This window comes from Pelodiscus sinensis, chromosome 8 (genome assembly GCF_049634645.1).
Source record: "Pelodiscus sinensis isolate JC-2024 chromosome 8, ASM4963464v1, whole genome shotgun sequence".
NCBI lineage: Eukaryota > Metazoa > Chordata > Testudines > Trionychidae > Pelodiscus > Pelodiscus sinensis.
The window spans coordinates 60,751,229-60,775,539 of NC_134718.1; the positions used below are offsets into that span (position 1 = coordinate 60,751,229).

At 40.7% G+C, this 24,311-nt stretch overlaps 1 protein-coding gene across 3 annotated transcripts in view; it reads right to left on the reverse strand.

Annotated features, from left to right (window-relative positions):
• Positions 1-4,668: 4,668 nt before the first annotated feature.
• Positions 4,669-24,311, reverse strand: part of SLC18A2 (solute carrier family 18 member A2) — a 59,710-nt gene continuing 40,067 nt past the window's right edge. For all 3 annotated transcript variants that reach the window (XM_006111379.4, XM_075935381.1, XM_075935380.1), the window contains 6 exons: positions 20,220-20,298; positions 19,906-19,957; positions 19,346-19,409; positions 17,786-17,905; positions 17,031-17,164; positions 4,669-6,852 (listed from right to left, as the gene is read on the reverse strand). In XM_006111379.4, the coding sequence (XP_006111441.2) occupies positions 6,748-6,852; positions 17,031-17,164; positions 17,786-17,905; positions 19,346-19,409; positions 19,906-19,957; positions 20,220-20,298 (554 nt within the window). In that variant the 3' untranslated portion in view covers positions 4,669-6,747. The remainder of the gene's footprint in view (positions 6,853-17,030; positions 17,165-17,785; positions 17,906-19,345; positions 19,410-19,905; positions 19,958-20,219; positions 20,299-24,311) is intronic.

Genomic DNA, 24,311 nt, shown 5'->3' on the forward strand with positions numbered 1-24,311 from the left:
AACATTATTTTAAATATATAAATGGCTGTCAGGCTTATAGCATATCACATTTTTAAACTTTAATGTTTTAACCTATTAAAAGAAAATTGCAGTACTGAATATGGATTTTTAGAATTATCATTACCATTCCTCTTGAAAAGGCATGCAAGAAAGTTAAGATTTTTAAAGGTTTACAATTTATTTTGCCACCCACAGATACTAAGTGCAAAATAAATTTCATATTTAAACAAAATCACTATATACTATGTATCTCAACATTTTTGGTGTCACTCTGCATTACAAAACTGCATTCAGCCACTCACCCAAAAGAAACAGATAGAACAGAGAGACCACTTTATTCAGGAAAGCATGTTTACATTGGATCAAAACAAATAAGTTGTTTAGTAGAAGTGAGGAAGAATTTTGGCTAGCACTTTTTGAAAAGAACCATCTGATTTTGTGTTGTCAGTTGTGGATTCTAGCATCATCTGGCTAAGTATGATATTCCTATTGGTTTATTATAAATGTGTCTTGAGATTTCATTTGTCTATGTAGATAAATCATATATTGTTTTCAACTTTATTTTAGGTACTGTTATATCATTGACTGTAGCAAATGGTGAAACTAAACAGTGAAACTAAGAGTTAAATTGTTTTATTTTTTAATAATTGGCAGGCAGCCACTAACATAATATTCTTTTCTGATTTGTCTCAATTTATTTTGTGATGGACAAAACAAAAAACAATAGTTTGAGCAGGAAAAAACCATGTATATTTTTAAGTAAAATCAATACTCATGCAACTATAGTGTATTGACAATTTTTTTATATATATATTTTGGGGCACTTGACTATTTAGCTGATGTGTGAAAACACTATCCATGCTCAAATAGACATGTATTACTTTTTAAAATTCTGCTTTATCAAATAGTCTCACAAAATAAAATCCTCTTAATGATTAAAATAGTTAACCCTGTACTCTATTAAACTTCAAATGATGTCTTTCCCATTTTATTTTGTAAGTAGCTCACAATTGGTGGTGATCTGGACTAAATCTCCATCAGTGTTAGCTCATTATGGATTACCTTAAGAACTCTGATATATTTTAAACTCTGCCAGACATGAAGTAGCTGCAGAAACTACATACATTTCGGTTTTCACAAAAACATATTCAAGGTTTTATAAATTATGTAATTGTGTAATACAATGGGTATGAAAAGCTGGATATAATTTTCTTTATACAGTATAACATTGCTAATGATTGTAAAACATAAAAAACGTAGTGCAATATTTTTAAATATGTTGAATGGGGAGGTGAAATAGTTGTTTGATAAGGAAAACAAAAATCTTATCTGGCATTAATTACAATAAACACTGACTCTTGAGGAAAAGCTGTAATACTACATTCTTAATGTAATCTTTGCTTTCCTGTAAATAGCTGAAAATAAAGAATACCACCGAAAATGAGAATATATTTGACTTAGTGATATGTAGCTAGGTGGCAGCTACACATTTACAGAAAATCTGCCTGATATGATTTTGTTGGCTATGATTTTATCATGAGAACAAGCTTTAATAAAACAGTTTTACTAAATCAGTTACCTCTTTGCACTGTTAAACTACTGCAATGCAATATTTTAAAAATATTACTATATAAGGTATGATAATTTAGCACAATATCTTTGGGGGGAGAATACATGTTTATAGAAAAGTAAAATTACTGATTGCTGTATTGGCCTTTAATGTATTTTATTTAGGATATGCATTTTTATTATACTCAGCACAATTTAAAAAACAGGGAAGCTTTTAAAAAACATTGAGCTAAATAAATTCATGACGTAACTATCAAGGTTTGCAGAGTGCCTAGAATAGCAGGGCTCATGTGGATTAAGACTTCTGGGCACTGTACAAAAAATACTACTGCTAATAATGATAACTATCAATTAATTACAGCAGGGAACAGTCTGACTCATTCTGTTAATCTATCCTACATTTTTCTTGTGCTTTATTTTTTTATCCTCTAACATTTTTTCTTGAAAATGGGATCCTTGCAATTTAACAACTCATTTTATCTGTTTCTCCTGCTAATTCCCATTTGTATTCCCTTGAAATATGTACTTTGATGTTTATAACTACTGGAGGAGGATGTATAGCAAAGCACAAACTGCTAAGCTGCACATACTTTCAAGGGAACTAGGGATAGAAAAAAAACACTGAGGGCATGACACTGGGGAGTTATTTTGAAATAACAGGATGAGCATCCACACTACCAAACCCATTATTTCAGAATTACTCCTAATTATGAAAAGGAATGAGCTTATTTCAAAGTAAATTACTTACGGTATGTCTACACTGCCACCCTAGTTCGAACTAGGGTGGCTAATGTAGGCATTTGAAGTTATAAATGAAGCCCGGGATTTAAATATCCCGGGCTTCATTTGCAACTTGCCGGGCGCCGCCATTTTTAAATCCCCATTAATGCGGACTCCGTGCCCGCGGCTACACGCGGCACGGAGTAGGTAGTTCGAATTAGGCTCTCTAATTTGAACTACCGTTACTCCTCGTGGAACGAGGTGTACCGGTAGTTCGAATTAGAGAGCATAATTCGAACTACCTACTCCGTGCTGCGTGTAGCCGCGGGCACGGTGTCCGCACTAACGGGCATTTAAAAATGGCGGCGCCTGGCAAGATGCAAATGAAGCCCGGAATATTTAAATCCCGGGCTTCATTTGCAACTTTGAATGCCTACATTAGCCACTCTAGTTCGAATGAGGGTGGCAGTGCTGACATACCTTTGAAATAACTTGGTAGTGTAGATATAGCCACAATTACAGCAGCAGAATTATCATAAACAGAATATTTTCCAAAGTTGTCCATGTAGTTAAAGGTAAATATATTTACAGCCATGAGGCACCATTGGGTGAATACAGATTCTGCATGAAATCCATGCATTCCTCACTGGCCACAGAAGACTCAAAGTACATCAGATTTTTCATGGGTCTATTGAATGGAATAGATGTTGGGGGAATAGAGGGTCTCTATTGTTCCCATTCTCTCCATGGATTGTGGATGGGTTGGAGGTAGAGTGATAGGGTACAGCTAGCTGGGCTATGATACATTTGAATACACTGACTAGAAACCCCACAATGAGGAGATACATGGAGCCTAAATTCATTTGTTCTGCACTCTACCTCTCACTTGAGATTCAGGGGGGTCATCTCTGTTCTTGTTCTCATGGGTCTCTCCCACAATGCTCATTTATTTGGGATTTGTGTAGCAATGTCATCTCCTTTTTAAAAATTCTTAATTAGATTTGGTTTTGTATTTTTCTTGATTTAAATATTAGTATTATAGTTTCAACTTCAGTGCAGTAAATTCAACAGAACAATTGTCATCAACCAGAAGTGTTCACAAAGTAAAAGACTACTTTCCTTGAGCAGAAGGTTGGGTTTTTTTTCACATTGATTAATACATTTGTATGATGTAAATATTTTAAGGCAGACAGTTGCTTGGAAATAAATTTCAATGTCATGACAAATTCTTCTAACCCATTTTACTGCCCTCTTATACATGACAAAAATTCAAATCCCAAACAAAGACACAAGGTCATAAATATGAAGATGTTTCTCACTCATTTCACAGGTCAAAACATGAATTTCATATGTACCATTTACTTAGCTATGCTGCTATGTTCATTGTCACACAGTTGAAGCTATTTTAAAAAAAGTTACCTTGAAAATACAAACTGCTTCAATTTAAAGAAAACTCTACAGAAAAGATATTTCTGTGCATGGCACTTTACATATAGTTGGTGTTACAACCAAAGCAGTGGACTAAAGAAACTGTTGAACAGGATTTGCCAAATCTCGGTCTCTCTAGTATTAAAAATGTTTATCTTCCAAATACTTTGTGGGGCATGGAAGGAATGATTTTCTTAAGAGTGGCGGAAGCTACAGAAATGCTGTCAACCGTGGTGCATCAAAATAGAAGATAGACACATGCAAAATCAGTTATTAACATGTCAGTTTTGCAGATACTATCAAAGTCTCTGCTGTGATCCTCCAGATTTTGTAAGGAGTCTATTCCTGCTGTGACCTTGTAACTACTATTTACTTACACATGTCCATCAGTAGTGAACAGTCTCTGGTAAGTCTAGTAATTCTTTCTGTATCTTTCTGCATTATAACAGTTTACAAAAATTAAAATTTGGCTCTAAAGACACTTGTCATATTGCTTAGGAGCTCATTTTTCATTAGCAGGTTATATACAGACATCTTGTCTCCTTGAGTGAAAATGTTTAACCTGCCTGTTAGAAATTAGAAATATGCTAGGCATTAATTGAATGTTGCTTTCTTAGCAGGTTGGTATATTCTGATCACCTTCTTTCCATTTCTTGGTGTGTGCAAACCAACAGCACAGAAGAGAATGAGATAGTTACCATATTGTGTTGCAGTAAATCATGAATTTATTGGAGATTACTTTTCATTTTATGTAATCTTAATGCATAATTATCAACAAAGCAATACTTGATTTGATTCACAGCATTTCCATACTTTCTGACCATACTATTATATATGCTTTACAAAACCATATGTAAACAGAGTATCTGCTGTAATACACAAAACATCTGCTGATACATGTAAGAAGGCACATTTTCATTTACAAACAAACTACACATACACAACACCAGATAAAAAACATCCTTTAATTTTTTTGTTGAATATTTACTTTAGAAGTTTGATTTTTCTTGGTCCAGACAAGTATATTGCCTAATGCAGTTCTTTCATTGTATTAGATTTTATATCCTCAAATAAGCAGCGGTATTAATAATGAGCTGTTGCTTTTTCATTATTTTGACTAAAAATTTATAATTTGACTTCATTTTCAAACAAATTTTATTATATATAAAATTTCTAGACATGTAGGCAAATGGGAGTAAAATCATTTTTAGTAGAAGCTACTGGAGTTGAGTCCTTCAAGTAAGATGTTAAATGTAAATACTGTGGTACTGCAGTGATCTTAACTATTCATAAAAAACCTGAAATGAAGGTGAAAAATCCCTGAAATAGAATTGAGATGGCAAAGATCTGAAAAAAAAAAATTGTAAATGTCAAAGCTTCGTGCTGCTCTAACCCTCTTGAAAGTACGTAAATAACTTGAGCAGCAGATATCATACTCTTGTGTCCAGTTTTCCCAATACAAAGAATATCTAATTATTTAAGACCACGTTACAGGGCAAAAAAGTAATGGCAATGTCTTAACTTTGTTTTTTTGTATATTTACAGATCCTCAGCTGGCCCTGGTCTACACTAGGAAGTTATTTCAAAATAACAGGGAGTTATTTTGAAATAAGGGACTGGTAATTTCAAAATAACACCTGCTTTCCATGAGGAATAACACTTATTTCAAAATAGTTATTTTGAAATAGCAGCAGTGGAGCATCCATACTACCACTATTTTGAAATAACTACTCCCCAGAATCATTCAGAGTAATTACTCCCTGGTACTTCCTGGGGCTCTAAGTCGAGGTAGTGCATCCACATTAAGTGACCCTGCCTCAAACTAATTTCGAGGCTTCCCTGTAGAGGGGACATGTTATTCTAAAATAATTATTTCAAAATAACTCCCAAAATAACTTCCTAGTATAGACGTGCCCCTGGTGTAAATTGGCATTGATTTCTGTGGATCTACAATCTGTATTTATATCAGCTGTAGAGTTAGGACCAAATTTCACTCTGATACAACTGTTATCCCCAAAAGTGTGGGGAGGGGGGGAGGATGAGGTGGAGGATCATATGTATGTGGACAGATTGACTTATTTTTGTTGCCTAGAGCTATTTTAGATTAATAGTTAACAAAGAATGGCCTCTCGATTCATCCCTATATAACCAAAGTGAGTTCTTGACTTGATGTTTACCCAGTATTCCTTCATACATCTCATGGAAACCATAGTATTGCCTGTGTGAGAGAGCAAATAGGCAGTTTCTTTTAAGTCTAGAGACAATATCCTTTAGTGCATAAGCCAGCCAGGATCATTTTAGTTAGAGTAGTCCTATCCTTCAGAAAAACATTATTTTTTTTATCAATATGTCTGAAAATTTTTGTTTTGAAAAATAAAAGTTTATTTTCTTATCATATGGTCTCAATACTATCAATTTTATGGAGAGCTCAACTTTAGAATTGGGAGAGCTCTGCAAAGAAACCAAAATTGATGGTACAGTATGACCCTGAGCTGAGCAACTGGTAATAAAGTGCTATCTTGAATTAAGACTATCTTTTGTGGATATACTTCAGAGCACAGTAAATTTAAAAGAACTGAGAGTTGGATAGGTTGTATGTTCTTTGAACTTCACTTTTTTAGTAAGAGGAATAATTTATAATAGAAGCATTTTACTGTCAAGAACTTATTATGGAGTCTACACTGTGAAATCTTATGTCAATGTCCCTGAATAAAATTTAGAAAAATTATAATTTGGATTCAGATGTTTATATATATTTAACTACACAGTTAATCAAAAATATACTGTATAATAAAATTAAATACATAAAATAATGTTTTCAACACTATACAAACCTCTATAAAAGCTATTTTCTCTTTATAAGGCAGTTGGCAATCTGCATTAAAATAATGGGAAATAAATAATATACCTTTGGTTTCTTCACTATTTCACCATTAAAAGTACGGTATACCTAAAACATATTTCTGAATGAGCTGTTTCACAGGAATCACTGCATTTTGTACACCAAAATACTCAATATGGCTTTTTTTATTATTCATCACTTTCGGATTCTTCATCACCTACTGGGTATGACTGGATGTTGTTCTGAGTATACATTTTTGTTTTAAGGGAGCAGTTATGATCCATGAGTATTGCCTAAAAGAAAACAAAGCATGAATATTAGCATATCTGCTAAACATTTTAATGATGTCTACAGCTGATTGTTTTTCCACAAAAAAGCCACACAGCTTCAGCCACTGTTTTAGGGACTGATTCTTCTTTCATTAAAGTGAGTGGCAGAATCTTCACTGAGTTCAGTTAATGTAGGATCAAGGCCATAAAGATTACAGGTGAAAGCTTGACACCCCCCCCCCCCCATTGAAATCAACGACAAAACTTCTATAGACATCAGTGGGGCCAGGACTGTGTAGCTAATTTGAAATGTGTGTTTGTTACAGATAGTAGATTTACAGCTACATTTTGCATCACTTGTGAATAATGTGAATCAAAATAAAGCAGAATCCCACTGCTTTAAGAATGGTTCTATACTGGCTCACTTGGTTTCACCATCTCTGATATCATAAAGCAATGTGGATAATCCACATTAGGGCTACTGATCATCATGTTATCAGTTGCCCCCTACACATGGAGAAATTTTTTTTCTGGTTTCAGAGACTTCTATTCTTGTACAATGGATCAAATTCTGTTCTGAAGGTACATCTGCACAGCATTTAAACACCTGCAGCTGGACTGTGTCAGCTGACACAGGCTCACAGGCAGTGGGGCAGTAAAATCGAGGTATAGACGTTTGGGCTCGGGTTGAAACCCAAGCTCTGTGACCCTCCGAGAGGTGAGGAACCCACGGCTTGGGCTCCAGCCCAAGCTCAAATGCTATGTTGCAATTCTATAGCTCCACAATCCTAGTCAGCTGCCATTAGCCAACCAGAGGGGATTAATTACTAAAGAAACTGGCAGCCCAAATAAAGCCCTGTAGTATCCTAATATGTGTTTTATTAACTGGAGTTGAGCCAATGAATTGCAACTGTAATATCAGCTCTTGACTGGGACTGGATGGCATTCACCCAAGAGTTCTGAAAGAACTCAAATGGGAAATTGCAGCACTATTAACTGTGGTTTATAACTTATCCTTTAAATCAGTTTCTGTACCTAATGATTGGAAGATAGCTAATGTGATGCCAATATTTAAAAAAGGCTCTGGAGGTGACCTGGCAATTACAGACTGGTAAGTCTAACGTCAGTACCGGGCAAATTAGTTGAAACAATAGTAAAGAATAAAACTGTTAGACACATGGATGAATATAGTTTGTTGGGGGAAAGTCAACATGGTTTCTGTAAAGGGCAATCATGCCTTACTAATCTGCTAGAGTTCTTTGAGGAGGGTCAAGAAACATGGAAAAGGGGGATCCAGTAGAAATAGTATGCTTAGATTTCCAGAAAGTCTTTGAACAAGGTCCCTCACCAAAGGCTCTTAGGTAAAGTAAGTTGTCATGGTATAAGAGAGAAGGTCTTATCATGGATTGATAACTGGTTAAAAGACAAGAAACAAGGGTAGGAATAAATGGTCAGTTTTCCGAGTTGTAACTAGTGAGGTCCCCTAAGGCTCTATCCTTGGACCCATCCTGTTCAACTTATTTATAAATGATCTAGAGAAAGGGGTAAACAGTGAGGTGACAAAATTTGCAGATGATACCAAACTGTTCAAGATAGTTAAGACCAATGCAGACTGTGAAGAGCTTCAAAAAGATCTCACCAAACTGAGTGATTGGGCAACAAAATGGCAAATGAAATTTAATGTTGATAAATGTAAAGTAATGCACATTGGAAAACATAATCCCAATTATAAATACAATATGATTGGAACTAATTTGGCTACAACTACTCAAGAGAGAAGCCTTTGAGTCATTGTGGGATAGTTCTCTGAAAACATCCACTCAGTGTGCAGCAGCAGTGAAAAAAGCAAATTGAATGTTAGGAGTCATTAAAAAAGGGATAGAGAATTAGACAGAAAATTTCTTATTGCCTCTATATAAAACTATGGTATTTACATCTTAAATACTATGTACAGATCAGAGCCGGCCCAAGTTACGGGCTGACCGGGCTACTGCCCGGGGCGCTCAATTTTAGGGGCTGTCGCGCAGGGCTGCCGGACCGGGCAGTGCCGGGCCCGCGCATGCGCCGGTGCCCCAGGCGTGGGGCCGTGCTCCTGGGGCGCATGAATGGCTCGGGCCAGCCCTGGTACAGATGTGGTAGCCTCATCTCAAAAAAAATATATTGGCATTGAAAAAGATTAAAGGACAACAAAAATGATTAGGGGTTTGCAACAAGCCCCATATGAAGAGAGTTGAAAAAGACTTGGACTTTTCAGCATAGAAAAGAGGAAACTAAGGGGGAATATGAAAGAGGTCTATTAAATCACGACTTGTATGGAAAAATTATTTTTTTTTCCATACCAGGATAAGTTATTTACTTATTCACACAATAAAATAACTAGGAGTCACCAAATGAAATTAATAGGCAGCAGGTTTAAAACAAAAGGAAGTTTTTCTTCACTCAGCGCACAGTCAACCTGAGGAACTCCTTGCCAGAGGAGGTGGAGAAGGCTAGAACTTTTAATAAGATTCAAAAAAGAGCAAGACAACTATTGATGGACCTGACCTCTATGAACCTATTAGCCAACGTGGGTAGGAATGGTATCCCTAGCCTCTGTTTCTCTGGAAGTGGGTGACAGGGGAGGGATCATGTGAAGATTACGTGTTGTGATCTCTCCCTCTGGGGCATCTGGTATTGACCACTGTTGGCAGACAGGATACCAGGCTAGATGAACCTTTGTTCTGACCCAGTATGGCTGTTCTTATGACTGTGAGAACAGGGTTTGGCGGTCTGTTTATTTAATGCTAATATATAAAAATTCAAACAACAAATATAAAAATCCAGTTACTTCAGTGGCAGGTCAGCCAATTACCAACCTCTGACATCATATTCTATTGATAGCTTATGGCTTTTTATTAATCATGCAAAGTGAATAAAGGAGGAAATCTCCCTTTGTCCTTTTCATTAGAATTGAAAGCAGAGCAGTGCCAGTGACATGCAAAGAAGTTACTTAAAATGAGAACAGTGAACTATGAAGTTATTTGAATTATGGTAGCACTTATAGGCCCCAATCAAGATTAGGCTGTCAAGGTGCTGCATAAATATATAATTGAAGATCTTATACATCATAGTGAAATCCAGGTCTTGCTAAAGTCAGGGGGCAGATGTCCCCTAGATTTTAATAGATTATGATTTCTCTCCCCAGAACTGCAAAACAGCAATAGTTGCAAATGCATGCGTGTAAACACACCCATATTACTTAAGACTTTTGAGACTAAGGGATTCTGAATTTTTTGCATCAGAATAAATAGTTCTGTGAGAACTGCTCCAATCCAAAAGTGGTCTTTTACCCATAACATGACAGCTGAAACTAAGCTTGTTGTCTTCGCAGTGGGACACATTTTTTTAGTTCACCTGCACTACGGGCAGATAAAAACTAGCTTCAAGCACTCATAAATGAATAATGTTTTCCCTGTATATACTGTTCTTGCCCTAGGATAACAAACAGTCCTAGCAACGATGCTGTAATTGGCTTATGATTTCAATACAGCTACTTACTGACAAAAGAGTACAGGCAGTCCCCGGGTTACGTACAAGATAGGGACTGTAGGTTTGTTCTTAAGTTGAATCTGTATGTAAGTCGGAACTGGCGTCCAGATTCAGCCGCTGCTGAAACTGACCGCCAGTTCTGACTTACATACAGAATCAACTTAAGAACCCCAAGCGTCCCCAAGTCAGCTGCTGCTGAAACTGATCAGCAGCTGATTCCAGGAAGCCCGGGGCAGAGCAACTCTGCCTGGGGCTTCCTGTAGTCAGCGCTGGTCAGTTTCAGCAGCGGCTGAATCAGGACGCCTGGGGCAGAGCAGCTGGGGTGCTGCTGGGTTGCTCCAGTAGTGCCGCTCCTCGGCACTACTGGACCAATCCAGCAGCACCCCATCTGCTCTGCCCCAGGCGTCCTGATTCAGCCGCTGCTGAAACTGACCAGCAGCGGCTGAATCAGGACCAGAGCAGCTGGGGTGCTGCTGGGTTGGACCAGTAGCGCCCAGAGCGGCGCTGCGGGACCAACCGGCAGCACCCCAGCTGCTCTGCCACAGGCATCCGGAGAAAAGCCTAGTCTGCTGGGGGGGGCGTACTAGCTGCGCCCCCCCCCCCCACCCCAGCAGACCAGGAAGACACGGGCAGCGGAACGAGACGCACCGCGGTCCCGCCGCCTGGGTCCTCCGCGGCTTTGCTCCCCGTCTCCCTGGTCTGCTGGAGACCAGCAGACCAGGGAGACAGGGAGCAAAGCCTCTGAGGACGCCGGCAGCGGGACAACCGCGGGGCGTCTGGGCTGTCCCGCTGCCGGCTTCCCCCGCGGCTTTGCAAAGCCTCGGGGAAGCAGGCAGCGGAGCAGTCCAGGCGCGCCTGGGCTGCCTCGCTGCCCGAGCCCGCCCCCCGCAGCTTTGCAAAGCCGCGGGGAAGCCGGCAGCGGAGCAGTGCCCCTGGGCTGCCCGAGCCCCTCCGCGGCTTTGCTCTGCGTCTTCCTGGTCTGCAGACCAGGGAGACGCAGAGAAAGCCCCAGAGTACACGGGCGGCAGGACCGCGAGGTCCCGCAGTCCGTGTACTCTGGGGCAGCCTCGTTCGTAACTGCGGATCCGACGTGAGTCGGATCCGCGTAAGTCGGGGACTGCCTGTAATATACTTTTTGAAAAAAGGGAGGAGTTGTTTAACTGCTTATAGACAAAAGAGTCCTAAATAAACTGCAAGACAGTTAAAGTCAAATTAGTGTCAAGAATCGTCTTTTTGGTTTGTCCTGTTATCCCTGAGATTTTTTTAACCAGACTTTTGGAAAGACTTTGTATATCAAACTAGATAAATATAGCTCTAAGAATGTCTTGCCAGATACAGTATTAAAAGTCTCCCTCTGTTGAATTAGAAATTACACAATATATTTTTGAAAGGTTCAGTGAATGTTTTGCTCCCAAAAATAGTTCTGTTTTTTCTTGGGTTTGCACATTGCCGGGTATAGTTCATTCACAGATCAGTCTGTCATCTACATGCGTGCTCAGGGTCATAAGTTCACAAAAACAGAACTGAATGCCAAATCCCCGTTCTACTGAATATTAGTGGATGTAGTAGCTACGTTTTCCATTTTATTATGAGTGCTTTAAATATCAGACTTTCAATGGAAAAAGATGGTGTCATACCATATATCGTCATTAGTCTTGAATTTTTCAACCACATTGTAAGATGCCCCTTTTGATGTTAGCAGATCGGTCAGTGGAGAAGAATAAAAGGGAAATGGGACCAGAGAGAAGAAAAGTGCTGCTTGTGTATGTTATGCTTTAATTCAGTTTTCATTTTTCTTCAGTGTGGTTTTCAGTTTAACGTCAACTAAACTAAAAATTTGTATCTATCCTGGATTATATGAAGAATGTCATTTTATGGGATGAATAATCCATGTTTTATAAAAAAAAAAAATACACCTCAGTAAGTTTAAATGAACCTAACACCACTAACATGGGCAATTGTCCTCCTGCTCTAACTACTCCAGAGGTTATAACCTTCATTGATACCCTCCAACAATTAAACTTTATCCAGTTTTCTGAACTGAATCACTTTCACCAAGTATACTTCTTTCTCCAAACTGCATACTCCTCTGGCTCCTAGCTTATTCTTCCTTCCTCAGGTCCCTTTTGGGCAATGCTGGGTGTTTGGTTTTTTTCATAGTTGTAGCCAGGCTCTCCTGCTCTTGAAGTGTCTGAATTTTCTCTTCTTAGCTGGCTCCCTTTTTAATAGGAAACATCCATCTTATGTTGCCTCTCATCAAATCTTCTACTGCCTTTCAAACATTTTCCAAGACACAAGCATCTGTATATAGCAAAGGCTGAAGTAAAGCTAAAGAGCTCATTTGGCAAAGTTCATATCTCTGGCAAACAACGGTAGTTCTTATTTATTTCTCATCCCCTCTTCCTACCACAATTACTGTACAAAATTATGGTTGCAGCCTAAAAAGGTCATGACAAGCAGTCAGTAGGAATCTCTTGGGAACCACCTTCAGACTGTTTACTCAATAAACAGTTGGCAGATTTTCTACAAGTATTTCATTTTCTATTCTGCCTGTACTAAATGTGACAGTCAGGCAGTTTAATTCTTACCTTCCAGAGAGATGCCACTGCACTTAGAACACACAGGCCCATGTATATTTACTTTTTTGCTATCCTAAGTGCAAAAGTGACTGCACCTGGCTTACTTAAGGAGTACAAAACCCTTGGGTGAGAGCCAGTGTTCTTCCAACTTGGGAAGGACCCAGGTCCCCTAGGAGGAAGTATTAGGCTATACCTGCAATTCCATGGATCTTGGAAAGATGTTATAGCTAGTACTGTACTGTGTTTGCAGCATTGTTTGGGTGTTGGGACCAGAATACTGGTTGTTCTACATCAGCCATACTCAACCTGATGATGGGCCTGTATTATGACTCCTATGGTAGTCAGACAGCCGCATCTTCCCAGCCTCTTGGCACATAGCTGGAAGAGGCATAAGAGCAGAGCAGTACATCAGCTCCAATGGTAAGGGAATCTTCAGGCTGAGACTAAGCGAAGGAAAAGTATGTGACTGAAGAAAGGAGATGGCAGGATGGGGCGCAATAGGAGAGGGAGATATGAAGGGAAGGGAGAAGCCACAAATTTCAGTGAAGGAAGGAGAGCTGTGGAGGGCAAGAAGAACAGGAGAGCAGTGAAAGAACTAGGTGAACAAGAGGGCAGGAAGGAAACCAGCATCAACTGCCTTACAAAAAGCTAAGCTGCAAGCAAACAGAAGTCTGACGATAATGTTCATGATAAGATTAAGGCGTATGATAATGTGAACAAAAAGAAACGAAAGGAAACAAGAGAAGGCCTGTGGCTACAGACAGGAAGCGGACCAATTAACTTGTAAGGGTAGAGGTGCTGCACAAAGGAGGAATACATGGTTAAAGGATATTTTAAAGGGTATGTATATATTTCAATTAGATCCATTTGGCTGGCCCATGCCAGCTGATTCAGGCTCAGGTCAGGGGCTGTTTAATTAGAATGTACACATTTGTGTTCCAGCTGTAGCTTAAGCTCTGGGATGCGCCTATCTCTGATGGGCCTAGAGCAGTGGCCTCCAACTTTTACACACCCAAGATCATTTCAAATGTCAGGGAAAGCCAAGATCTACCCCATCCCTTCCCCAGGACCCCGCCCCTTCCTTGAAGCCCTGTGCACTCCATTCCCCTCCTCTCCATCACTTGGGCTATGTTTACACTACAAGGTTTTTGTGCAAAAATAGCCGTTTTTACACAAAAACCCATGAGCGTCCACATCTCAAGCACGTTTTTGTGCAAGAAAATCTACAGTCAATCAACAGAATAGAGAACTTTTTGTGTGTAGGTATGCCTCCTTCTATGAGGCATAACTTCTTTTTGCGCTACAGCTCTTTTGCAAAAAGGCAAGTGTGGACACTCCGCAGAGGTTTCTTGCGCAAAAAGAGCCTATCCAAAAAAGCACAGGTGCTCTTATGGCCATTCTGTGAATGGACATCAGAGCTTTCTTGTGCAAGAGCATACACCTTTAGTGAAGCACTTTGAGGTGTGGACGCGCTTTTGCGCAAGAAGTTTTTGCACAAGAACTCTTCTGCAAGACTTCTTGCGCAAAAACCCTGCAGTGTAGATGTAGCCTTGCTGTCCCCAGCCCTACTCACTCTCACCGGGTTGAGACAGGAGGTGCGGGATCTGAGGTGGGAATGAGAGATTTGGGAGTGGGAAGGGGTGAGAGGCGCAAGCTCTGGGAGGGAATTTGGGTGCAAGGGGAGGTGGAGAAGGAGATACTGGCTCAGGGAGGAGGCTCCAGGCTGGAGAGTGTGGGTCAGATGGAGGGTTGGGGTGCTGAGAAAGCTGCAGACTTGTGGATATCAGGGTGCAGCAGCTTGGGTTGGGGTGTATGAGGGACACAGGGGTTGGGTATATGATGGCCCCAGGGCACAGGTTTGTGGTGTGTGGATGGTGCAGGAGTGTTGTGGCACAAGACTGGGGATGTGGAGGGCTTAGGGCAGGAGGTTCAGGTGTATGATGGGCTACAGGTTGGGGTGAGTGGGGGGTGCAGGGGTGTTATGTTGCTGCAGCCAGATGGGGACTTGGCTTCAACAGGGGCCATGTTGGTTACGCTTCATTTTAAAATAAAAATTATGTCCAACACAAATCATTTCAACATGGTCTTTGTTTATGAAAAGGGCGGGGAACATTTTTTGGGCCAGGAGGCCACTGACACGCAAAAAATCAGTCAGGGACCACACAAGTGAGATGCAAAAAACCAACCCCTCTAAAAAAAAAACCAACCCTCACTGATGTGGCACCAACTAAGACACCTCACTCCCCTGGCACTCCAGCTCCACGGTGAGGAAGGAGGGTAGGTAGGACTGAGGTTGAAGGCCTCAGGCCAGATTAACTCTTCTGGGGTTCCAAGGTTAGTGGATTTTTTGCCCCTCCCCAGGCTCTGGGGTGGGGCCAAAATGAGGGATCCAGTGTGCAGGACAGAGCTGCCAGTGAGTGGGATAGGCATGGTGGTACAGTAGGGTACAGGAGCAAGCTGGGGGTAGGTGTCTGGCCAGGGAAGAGGGAACAGGGACAGGGTGCTGGTGGGTGTCTGGCCAGGAGAGGGGCCAGAGGCAGTTTTGACAGGTACCTGGGGATCTCCAGGGACAAGTATCTCTTGAGAAGGATCTGCAGGCAGCGTTGGAAGACACACATGTGCAGCTCCATTAAGAAATCCAGCCACTCCAGATCCTCCACTGTCATGTCAACCCTCCCCTGCCCACCCAACCCTGCCTCCCTGGTGCACAGGTGAAGGAAGGCAAAACAAGACAAGAAATTGCGGGTGTTGCTGTGGGGAGGGGAGGAGCAGCGTGCATTTCCTGAGAAGCTGGATCTGGTGCGGAGCTGTGGGACTTCTCCCCACCCCCATCCTCTGCCATGAGAAGCCAGCTTTCACTCCAATTTTGCGAGGGGCAGGAGGCTGTAGGAGCAGTGCGGGCTCCTTGTTGCGGGTGGAAGGGAGAGGAAGGGCGGGGAACACTGCATCGAGATTGACTGGCAGTGCCTCTGTGATCAACCGGTCGATCATGATCAACTGGTTGGTGACCACTGTCCTAGAGCCTAGTCTTCAGCCCAAGCCTGAATGTCTACACCACAATTAAACATTCCCATGATCCTGAGTCAGCTGGCACTGGGTTTTTACTACAGTATAGACATGCCCAACAGTAGTCAGGGTTTTGGAACAATTTTTATAGTGGGGGTGCCAAGACACATTGACCCAAATTGTAAACCCCGCATAAAATGGAAACCACTTCAAGTCTGCGGGTGCTGCAGCACCTTGTGCAGTCCTAGTTTCAGCACCTATCCCTAGGCACCTATCCCCTAGGCTACGTCTAGACTGGCCCCTAATTCCGGAAAAGTCATGCAAAGCAGGTAAGTCAGAATAGGGAAATCCGCGGGGGATTTAAATATCCCCCGCGGGATTTAAATAAACATGTCCGCCGCTTTTTTTCCGGCTTGGGGAAAAGCCGGAAAAAAGCGTCTAGACTGGCGCGATCCTCCGGAATAAAGCCCTTTTCCGGAGGATCTCTTATTCCTACTTTCAAGTAGGAATAAGAGATCCTCCGGAAAAGGGCTTTATTCCGGAGGATCGCGCCAGTCTAGACGCTTTTTTCCGGCTTTTCCCCAAGCCGGAAAAAAAGCGGCGGACATGTTTATTTAAATCCCGCGGGGGATATTTAAATCCCCCGCGGATTTCCCTATTCTGACTTACCTGCTTTGCATGACTTTTCCGGAATTAGGGGCCAGTCTAGATGTAGCCCTAGTATTCATGACAGAGGAATAAGCCATAATAAACATGGACTTGGTGAACCTCAACAAAACACTTTTCCAGAGTTAGGAGCAAACCTGAATTTGTGGTTTCCACACAGCCATTACACAGTTAGAGAACAACTTCTGGGCCCTCATTGCTCTGAGTTAAAGAAATGGCGCAAAAACACACATGGAGAGAAATTTTAAAATGCTATTGAGAGGCTCAAGAAATACAGTACCAGTTCCATAGAGTTACTACTCCGGGAGATGGGGCAAAAATGGCAGAAGATTCCTAGGTCCTTTGGTTTTCTAAATAATTAGTGCTAGAGAAGTATAAATAAGACATTGTTCATTTTACTGCAAAATAAGATTGTCTGCTTACCATTTTTTCTTCTTTGGCAGGTGGACTTCGAAGGAAAAAACACAGAGGAGCAAAGAGAATATCCACAATCCCTATAATTGTCATGAGCCATGGAAATCCAATTGCCTTGGCAATGGCACCACCAACAGAGGGACCTTTTGGAAGTAAAAAGCTCTTTCTAAATACTGTAAAATATGTAGAGTAAGCATTTGGGACAACAATACTTTTAAATACAAAATTCATGATCTAAAAATTCATATTAAAGCAGAATATGCTCTTGCGTGCCAATCTTACAGTGACTAAAGTAACTGGAGATCGTATATTGTTTTAATGGGTATTTGCATCAGAACTCTAGTGCACTGTTTTTGCATCACATCTAAGTAAACAGGTGAGGCACAAGGTTCCATCGCACAGTGCACGGAGAAGAAGACAATGGAATCCTTTTTTTCTCCAGCAAGCAATGGAGAAGCCACTACTTTAGCTTCAGGTACTACAAATGCCCACATTCTGGGGACCTAACTAGCACCTGCCCTTTCCCAAACACCCTAGTCAACACTGATTCAGCTTATGCAGAGTGCAGCACCATGTCATACAGAGGGTATGGAATCGCCACAGTTTGTCAACATTCTGTTCCCCACCAACCTAATGGAAGTGGAATGACACCAGTTTGAAGTTTATAGAGCCTTCAGAACCTGGATATTTGCTCCAAACCATTTTATAGTATCTCTTTTCACTTCTATTAGGTGCATTAACAACAGGGAAAATTGAGCCCTTACCTAATGCAAACCCCATGCAGAAGGCAACATCAGCTATTGCATACACACTCCCATATACTGAAACATGACGCAGATCTACAAGGTAGCCCATAATTGGCATCATTGAAGAATCCACCATTCCTGATTATGATAAGGAGAAAATTATATTTCATGAAATAGCTTTTATTGTTCTCTCAATATAAATCAGCCTCATATGAGCTAAAAAGATGTAAATGAAACTAGAATTGTTAATTAAAAATGCTTTTAATAACATATTCCTAGAGAAAACAAACTATTCAATCCAGACTTATACATCTTTGCCTATGCCAATAAACATAAAGCACTGTACTAGTTTCAAGTCTGTTATTATTATGCTATACTTAACATGAATGATTTGCGAGCTTTTTTCACTGTGAAGTGCAAAAGCCACATGAGCTATCAGATCAAAAGCTGCATGATATTTATGGTTTATAAATATTACTGTAATTTCTACACTTACTAAAAGTCCTTTGTATTTACAGACACTTCATGATTACCTGCTGAATATCAAATTACTAAGCCATCTGTCAACCTCTTGTACCCTGTAATCATTAAAAACATCCCACTCGAGTTTCACAGCATGGCACATTATAAGCAAACCTATTCATGTGTACTATAACAGAAGGACATGTAGCAAAATGCAGGACAATGTAGCACTTTAAAGACTAACAAGATGGTTTATTAGATGATGAGCTTTCGTGGGCCAGAAGGACATGTGTGTGTGTTGGGGGATTTACACTGGATCAGCAGTAAGTCAAGAGTGTTTGCTTCTATGTGAAACATCAGGTAATACTAAAATGCTGCGGGGGGAGGGTTGCTTTGTTTTTAACAGTGCATTGCCAGAATTCTGGGAAGAATTAAAAGATCCACTGAGGTCACTGGAGTTATTCTCAGATAACAAAGGTCAGCATGTAGCCCAATTGCTGAAAGTCTAGGTTAAAACCCCTAGGCTGTGTCTAGACTGGCAAGTTTTTCCCGCAAAAGCACTGCCAGCTGTCTACACTGGCTGCTTGAATTTCCGCAAGAACACTGATGATCTCATGTAAGAAATCAGTGCTTCTTGCGGAAATACTATGCTGCTCCCATTCGGGCAAAAGTCCTTTTGCGCAAAAGCTTTTGCATAAAAGGGCCAGTGTAGACAGCTCAGATTTGTTTTGCGCAAAAAAAGCCCCGATCGCAAAAATGGCAATCAGGGCTTTTTTGAGCAAAAGCACGTCTAGATTGGCACGGACGCTTTTCCGCAAAAACTGCTTTTGCGGAAAAGCGTCCGTGCCAATCTAGACGCTCTTTTCCACAAATGCTTTTAACGGAAAACTTTACCGTTAAAAGCATTTGCGGAAAATCATGCCAGTCTAGACGTAGCCCTATAGTATATGCCTTAAAACTACTGCTGGTCTACAGACAAACCTGAGCCATAGTGTAACCTTTGGTGTTACCCATTCAGAATGGCAGGCAACAAAAAGAAGCGTTAATGTAATTCTTTGGTAATGTTCTTTTTCTAAATAAACAGCAAAATATGTACAGATAGGTAATGTTACTTACCAATGGCAAACCCAACCCCAAAATTTGGTGCTATGAGCCCATATATGTTTTTGGCAAATGGTACCTGCAAATTAAGTTTCAGAGAGTTACCGATAAGTGTGTCCCATTACATCTTGCTAATGGAATCGTTGACTTTTTTGCAAATAAATCCTCAAAACAATTAACTGTTTAGTAAGGCTGTATGGAGCAGTTTGTACAGAAATACAAATAAAACATTTGTAATTATTTTGCATGTTTATGTCATTAAATACTTATTGCATTTAATTACAGCATATAATAGTAGGCTGTTGATTAGGAGATAACTAAAAAATTATAGTTCCTATTCTTCAAGTCATTGATCACCTCCCTGCAACATGATCAACACTGTCTAAAAAGCAATGTGAGTAGACTGCGCTCAGGATTGGGCCCTAAAGCTTATTCACAAATTGATGTTTAAAAATGTATTTTACAAGCAGAAACTTGAATAAAATCTCATAAACAAAATACATACTCAAAGTTAATATATACATTTTTAAGTTGAATGTGTAGTTCATTCTGCTCACATGTCAGCTTTTACTCACACATAAAATGCTTATTCCAACGATTATCATCCCACTTAGAGCACAAAGCCACCTAGCAAAAGAGATACAGTTACCTCTTACACAAGAAACAAATGCAGATTTGTTAGATATTCTGGAATTTTTCAATGCTATTTCTAAGATAGTAGAGCAGGATTAGGTAACCAAATACATAATATGATTTTTTTAAATGAAATATTCAGGTTAATAACATCTAATAAAATCTTATGATTTTAATTATCAAGCAATTGCCTGAGGAGAAACTGAAAATGCTATCGGAATATGTTGAAGGACTGTGGTTTTTTAATTAAGCATACCTTCCCATTTTGTGTGCAAGTACCCCAAAAATATTAGTTCCAATAAGATAAGAGACACTAGCTGGAATGAAAGCAACGCCTGCAAAATATGAAAAAAACATTTTATCAACAATGATTTCAGGGAAATGTTAGAAAAACTAATAAGTTCTGACACAGCAACTGTGATTAGAACAATCTAATGGAATCCTGGAGCCTGGATCAAAGCATTAAATATCCGGTTTGTTTCAGCCCTTTCATAGAATCTAACAAGATTATCCATCAACTGCAATACCATTGTGACACTTTGAAAAAGAGTCTTTTAGTATCAGCTATTAGAATCTCTGTATACGTGAGAGAGCAAAATTATATTCACAATAAACTTTGAGCCAAATCAAGGCCCATTTTGCATATCACTCCTCAGGAGCAGTGCAAAAAAATGCCCCTTTCTGGAGATGATATCATAATGCCAAAACCTAGTCCTTTGTTAGGCAGACAAAAGCTAAGAGTATATCTCAGTAATAGAAAAAGTTAAAAAAAAATCTTGAGAGCTCTCCTGTTTTTAAAAAATAATAATTTAGAAAGCTAATACTGTATAAGAAAGAAAATTAATCATCTGAGTCATTTAAAGTAATTTGCAGTTTGTCAACCAAACACTCTTACCACTGACCCTGCAATAACACCCACCTCTTCCTCTCAAAGCTACTTTGTTAATATCTTATAAACTGATGTTTAAAAATGTATTTTATGAGCAGAAACTATTACACGGATTTGTTGGCAAAAGACTTGCACAGTTCACAGACTAGGGCAATGGAATTTTGAATTTACACTAGCAACTTGTTAGAGGATGAGCTGGAACTTTAAGGGATTCAAGTGTGCCTGGTGATTCCAGTCTCTGGCTCCAGTACACATGAAGAATATGCTGTACTTTGTCCAGACATGTTTTATAGTCTCAGAGGGTAGTTGTGTTAGTCTGTAATTAAAAAAAAAAAGTAGTCCTGTAGCACCTTAGGGTATGGAACGAAGTGTAATGGTAGTTCGAATTAGAAAGCCTAATTCGAACTACCTACTCCGTGCCGCGTGTAGCCGCAGGCACAGAGTCCGAACTACCGGGGATTTAAAAATAGCGGCGCCCAGCAAAATGCAAATGAAGCCCGGGATATTTAAATCCCGGGCTTCATTTGCAACTTCGATTGACTACATTAACCACCCTAGTTCGAACTAGGGTGGTAGTGTAGGCATACCCTTAGAGACTAACTATTTTATATATATATTAGTATCATGAGCTTTTGTGGGCAAAAACCCACTTCCTCAGATGGGAATCTGAGGAGTGGGGAGTGTAAGGCCCAGGGGCCACATTTGGCCCCCCAGTTTGCCTGGATCTGGCCTCAGAAGCTCAGGGGTACCCCTACCTCCCCATGGGGCTGGAGAATCAGCATGGGCTCTCCCTGTGGGGTGTGAGGCAAGCCTGGAAGGCTGGAGTCAAACAAGCCAGGGTCAGATCCAGCCCAAAGGCTCTGCCTGGTGGGGAAAGGCAGTAGTTCCATGTGCTGCTGCTCTCTCTCCCCCCAACTGCTGACTCTTAAAAGTAGATTTCTTCCCCTTCTGCATCAACTCAGCTTCACCCTTCTTTGTCCACTCTTTGCACAAGGGAGAAGTAGCACAAGATAGGGTAGTGTGCTGTGACATTTGTTCTTCATGTCATGCTGTCAGCCTAAGGGGCTTGTGTAGGTAGATATACTCGGTCTGTATCTAATGGTACTCTTATTGCTCATGACAAGTAGCACCTTTGTGAATGAGAGTGAGAATGATGTTTCCCTAAATGGACACTTGCACAGTATCTTTTTCTGAAGCATGCAGACAAATGCCAGAGTTGCTGTACTTCTTAGTGGCTGGCCTCCCCAAGACATTACTATGACAATAAAATTTAGAATGGTTTAGAGACCTAACTGCCTTTTCGTACACTGTCTTTGAGTTTCTTAGGAATGTTTAAGCTTAAGCCTATATTTTAACCACAATATTCTGGTAACATTTCTATCATAAATTCAGGGATAAAGTGGAATGAGTAAGACGACATTTAGGGGAGATTGTCCTTGGTACTTAGAGAGTTGAGTGGATGAGCGGGATGGAGGTAAAAAATTGCTGCATCATTGCCCCATGCACACAGCCCCTCAAATAACATAAAACATACAGATCTCATTCCAGGAACAGGAACTAGAGCTGTCCTTCACTGCTAGGAAGTGCAGGGAAGGGTGCACATTGTTCAAAGGCGTGGGAATATTTTTACTTAGTTTTATAATGAATATATCAGTTATTATACACCTATGTAAGATGTGTTTTGAGATGCTGACAGAAAATATGTGCTGGGCAAGAGTGTGCAGGAATTGGCAAAGTGAGATTTTTCTTTGCTTTAGATTATGACAAAATTTTCAGTGAGTCACAACCCCTCAGTTTGTCTATTGTGACTCATTGGCCAAGAAACGCTTGTTGGAATAGAGAAGTATCTATTCCAGAGCAATATTACTTGCATCTTACCCAGGCTGAGTGATAACCAGCTCATCTTTATCCAGATCCCTATCTCATTTAGAAACTGAGACACAAGTGAGAGTACAGAACTTGGGTTTGAGCAGAGCTAGAGGGTGGAACAGGTCTGGATGGCATTTCCTTCATACCACCCTCTGGGGGCTCGCCTGGACACACCATGCACCCCATGAATGTTCCTCAATGTTCCCATAGAGGGGCAGTCCCCACAGTTGAGGACTTTTGGCATAGAAAAAAAATAGTCCCGCACCCTAAAGAATTTACATTTTAAGGGTCTGAACATGCCCTGCGTGCCTCTTGGGCTTGGGATTCACCACTTGTGGAGCTGATTCCAGAAATCAGGCTCCAGTTAATACACACTAGTTATGTTTTAAACAAGAAAAGGGAAAGAGAGAGAGGGGACAGGGCTAACAGTATAACAGTCATGCTGTTACTTAGATAAACTCTGCACACAACTTCTTGGTTCCTATTCATTAATTTTTAAAATATAAACTAACATTTAATGCCAACTGCCCCAACACTGCACTCTTAAGAGTGCAGTGTTGGGGCAGTTGGCATTAAATGCCAAGATACCTAATATTAATTGTCTGATTCCTTGTAGAGCTCACAGCAAAGGTTCTTAAGAAAGGACCTACAGGAGGAGAGCCTATTGTACTTCATGAATTTGTTCAGGGGCAACCTTCCATATACAAGAGGCAATAACTACTTACTAGTATCTTATGCATTCATAGATATAGACTCATAGACTCATAGACTTTAAGGTCAGAAGGGACCATTATGATCATCTAGTCTGACCCCCTGCACCGTGCAGGCCACAGAATCTCGCCCACCCCTCTTAGAATAATCCTCTCACCTATGTCTCAGATATTGAAGCCTTCCAATACTTTGAAGGCCCCAACATGCAGAGAGTCCTTCAGCTGTGATCTGTGCCCAATGCTACAGAGGAAGGCGAAAAACCTCCAGGGCCTCTGCCAATCTACCCTGGAGGAAAATTCCTTCCTGACCCCAAATATGGCGATCAGCTAAACCCTGAGCATGTGGGCAAGACTCACCAGCCAGACACCCAGAAAGTTCCCTATAGCAACTCCTATCATCCCTCCATTGACCTATTTCCAACTGGAAATGAATGGTCAATTAGTTACCAAGATCATGTTATTTCATCCAACCATCCCCTTATCATAGAATCAGAACTGGAAGAGACCTCAGAAGGTCGTCAAGTCCAGCCCTCCGCTCTAGGCAGGACCAATCCCATCTAAATCAACCCGGCCAGGGCTTTGTCAAGCCGAGACTTAAACACCTCTAGGGATGGAGACTCCACTACTTCCCTAGGTAACCCATTCCAATGCTTCACTACCCTCCTAGTAAAATAGTTTTTCCTAATATCCAATCTGGACCTCTCCCACCACAACTTGAGACCATTGCTCCTTGTTCTGCCATCTGTCACTACTGAGAACAGCCTCTCTCCATCCTCTTTGGAACCTCCCTTCAGGAAGTTGAAGGCTGCTATCAAGTCCCCCCTCACTCTTCGCTTCTGCAGACTAAACAGACCCAAGTCCCTCAGCCTCTCCTCGTAGG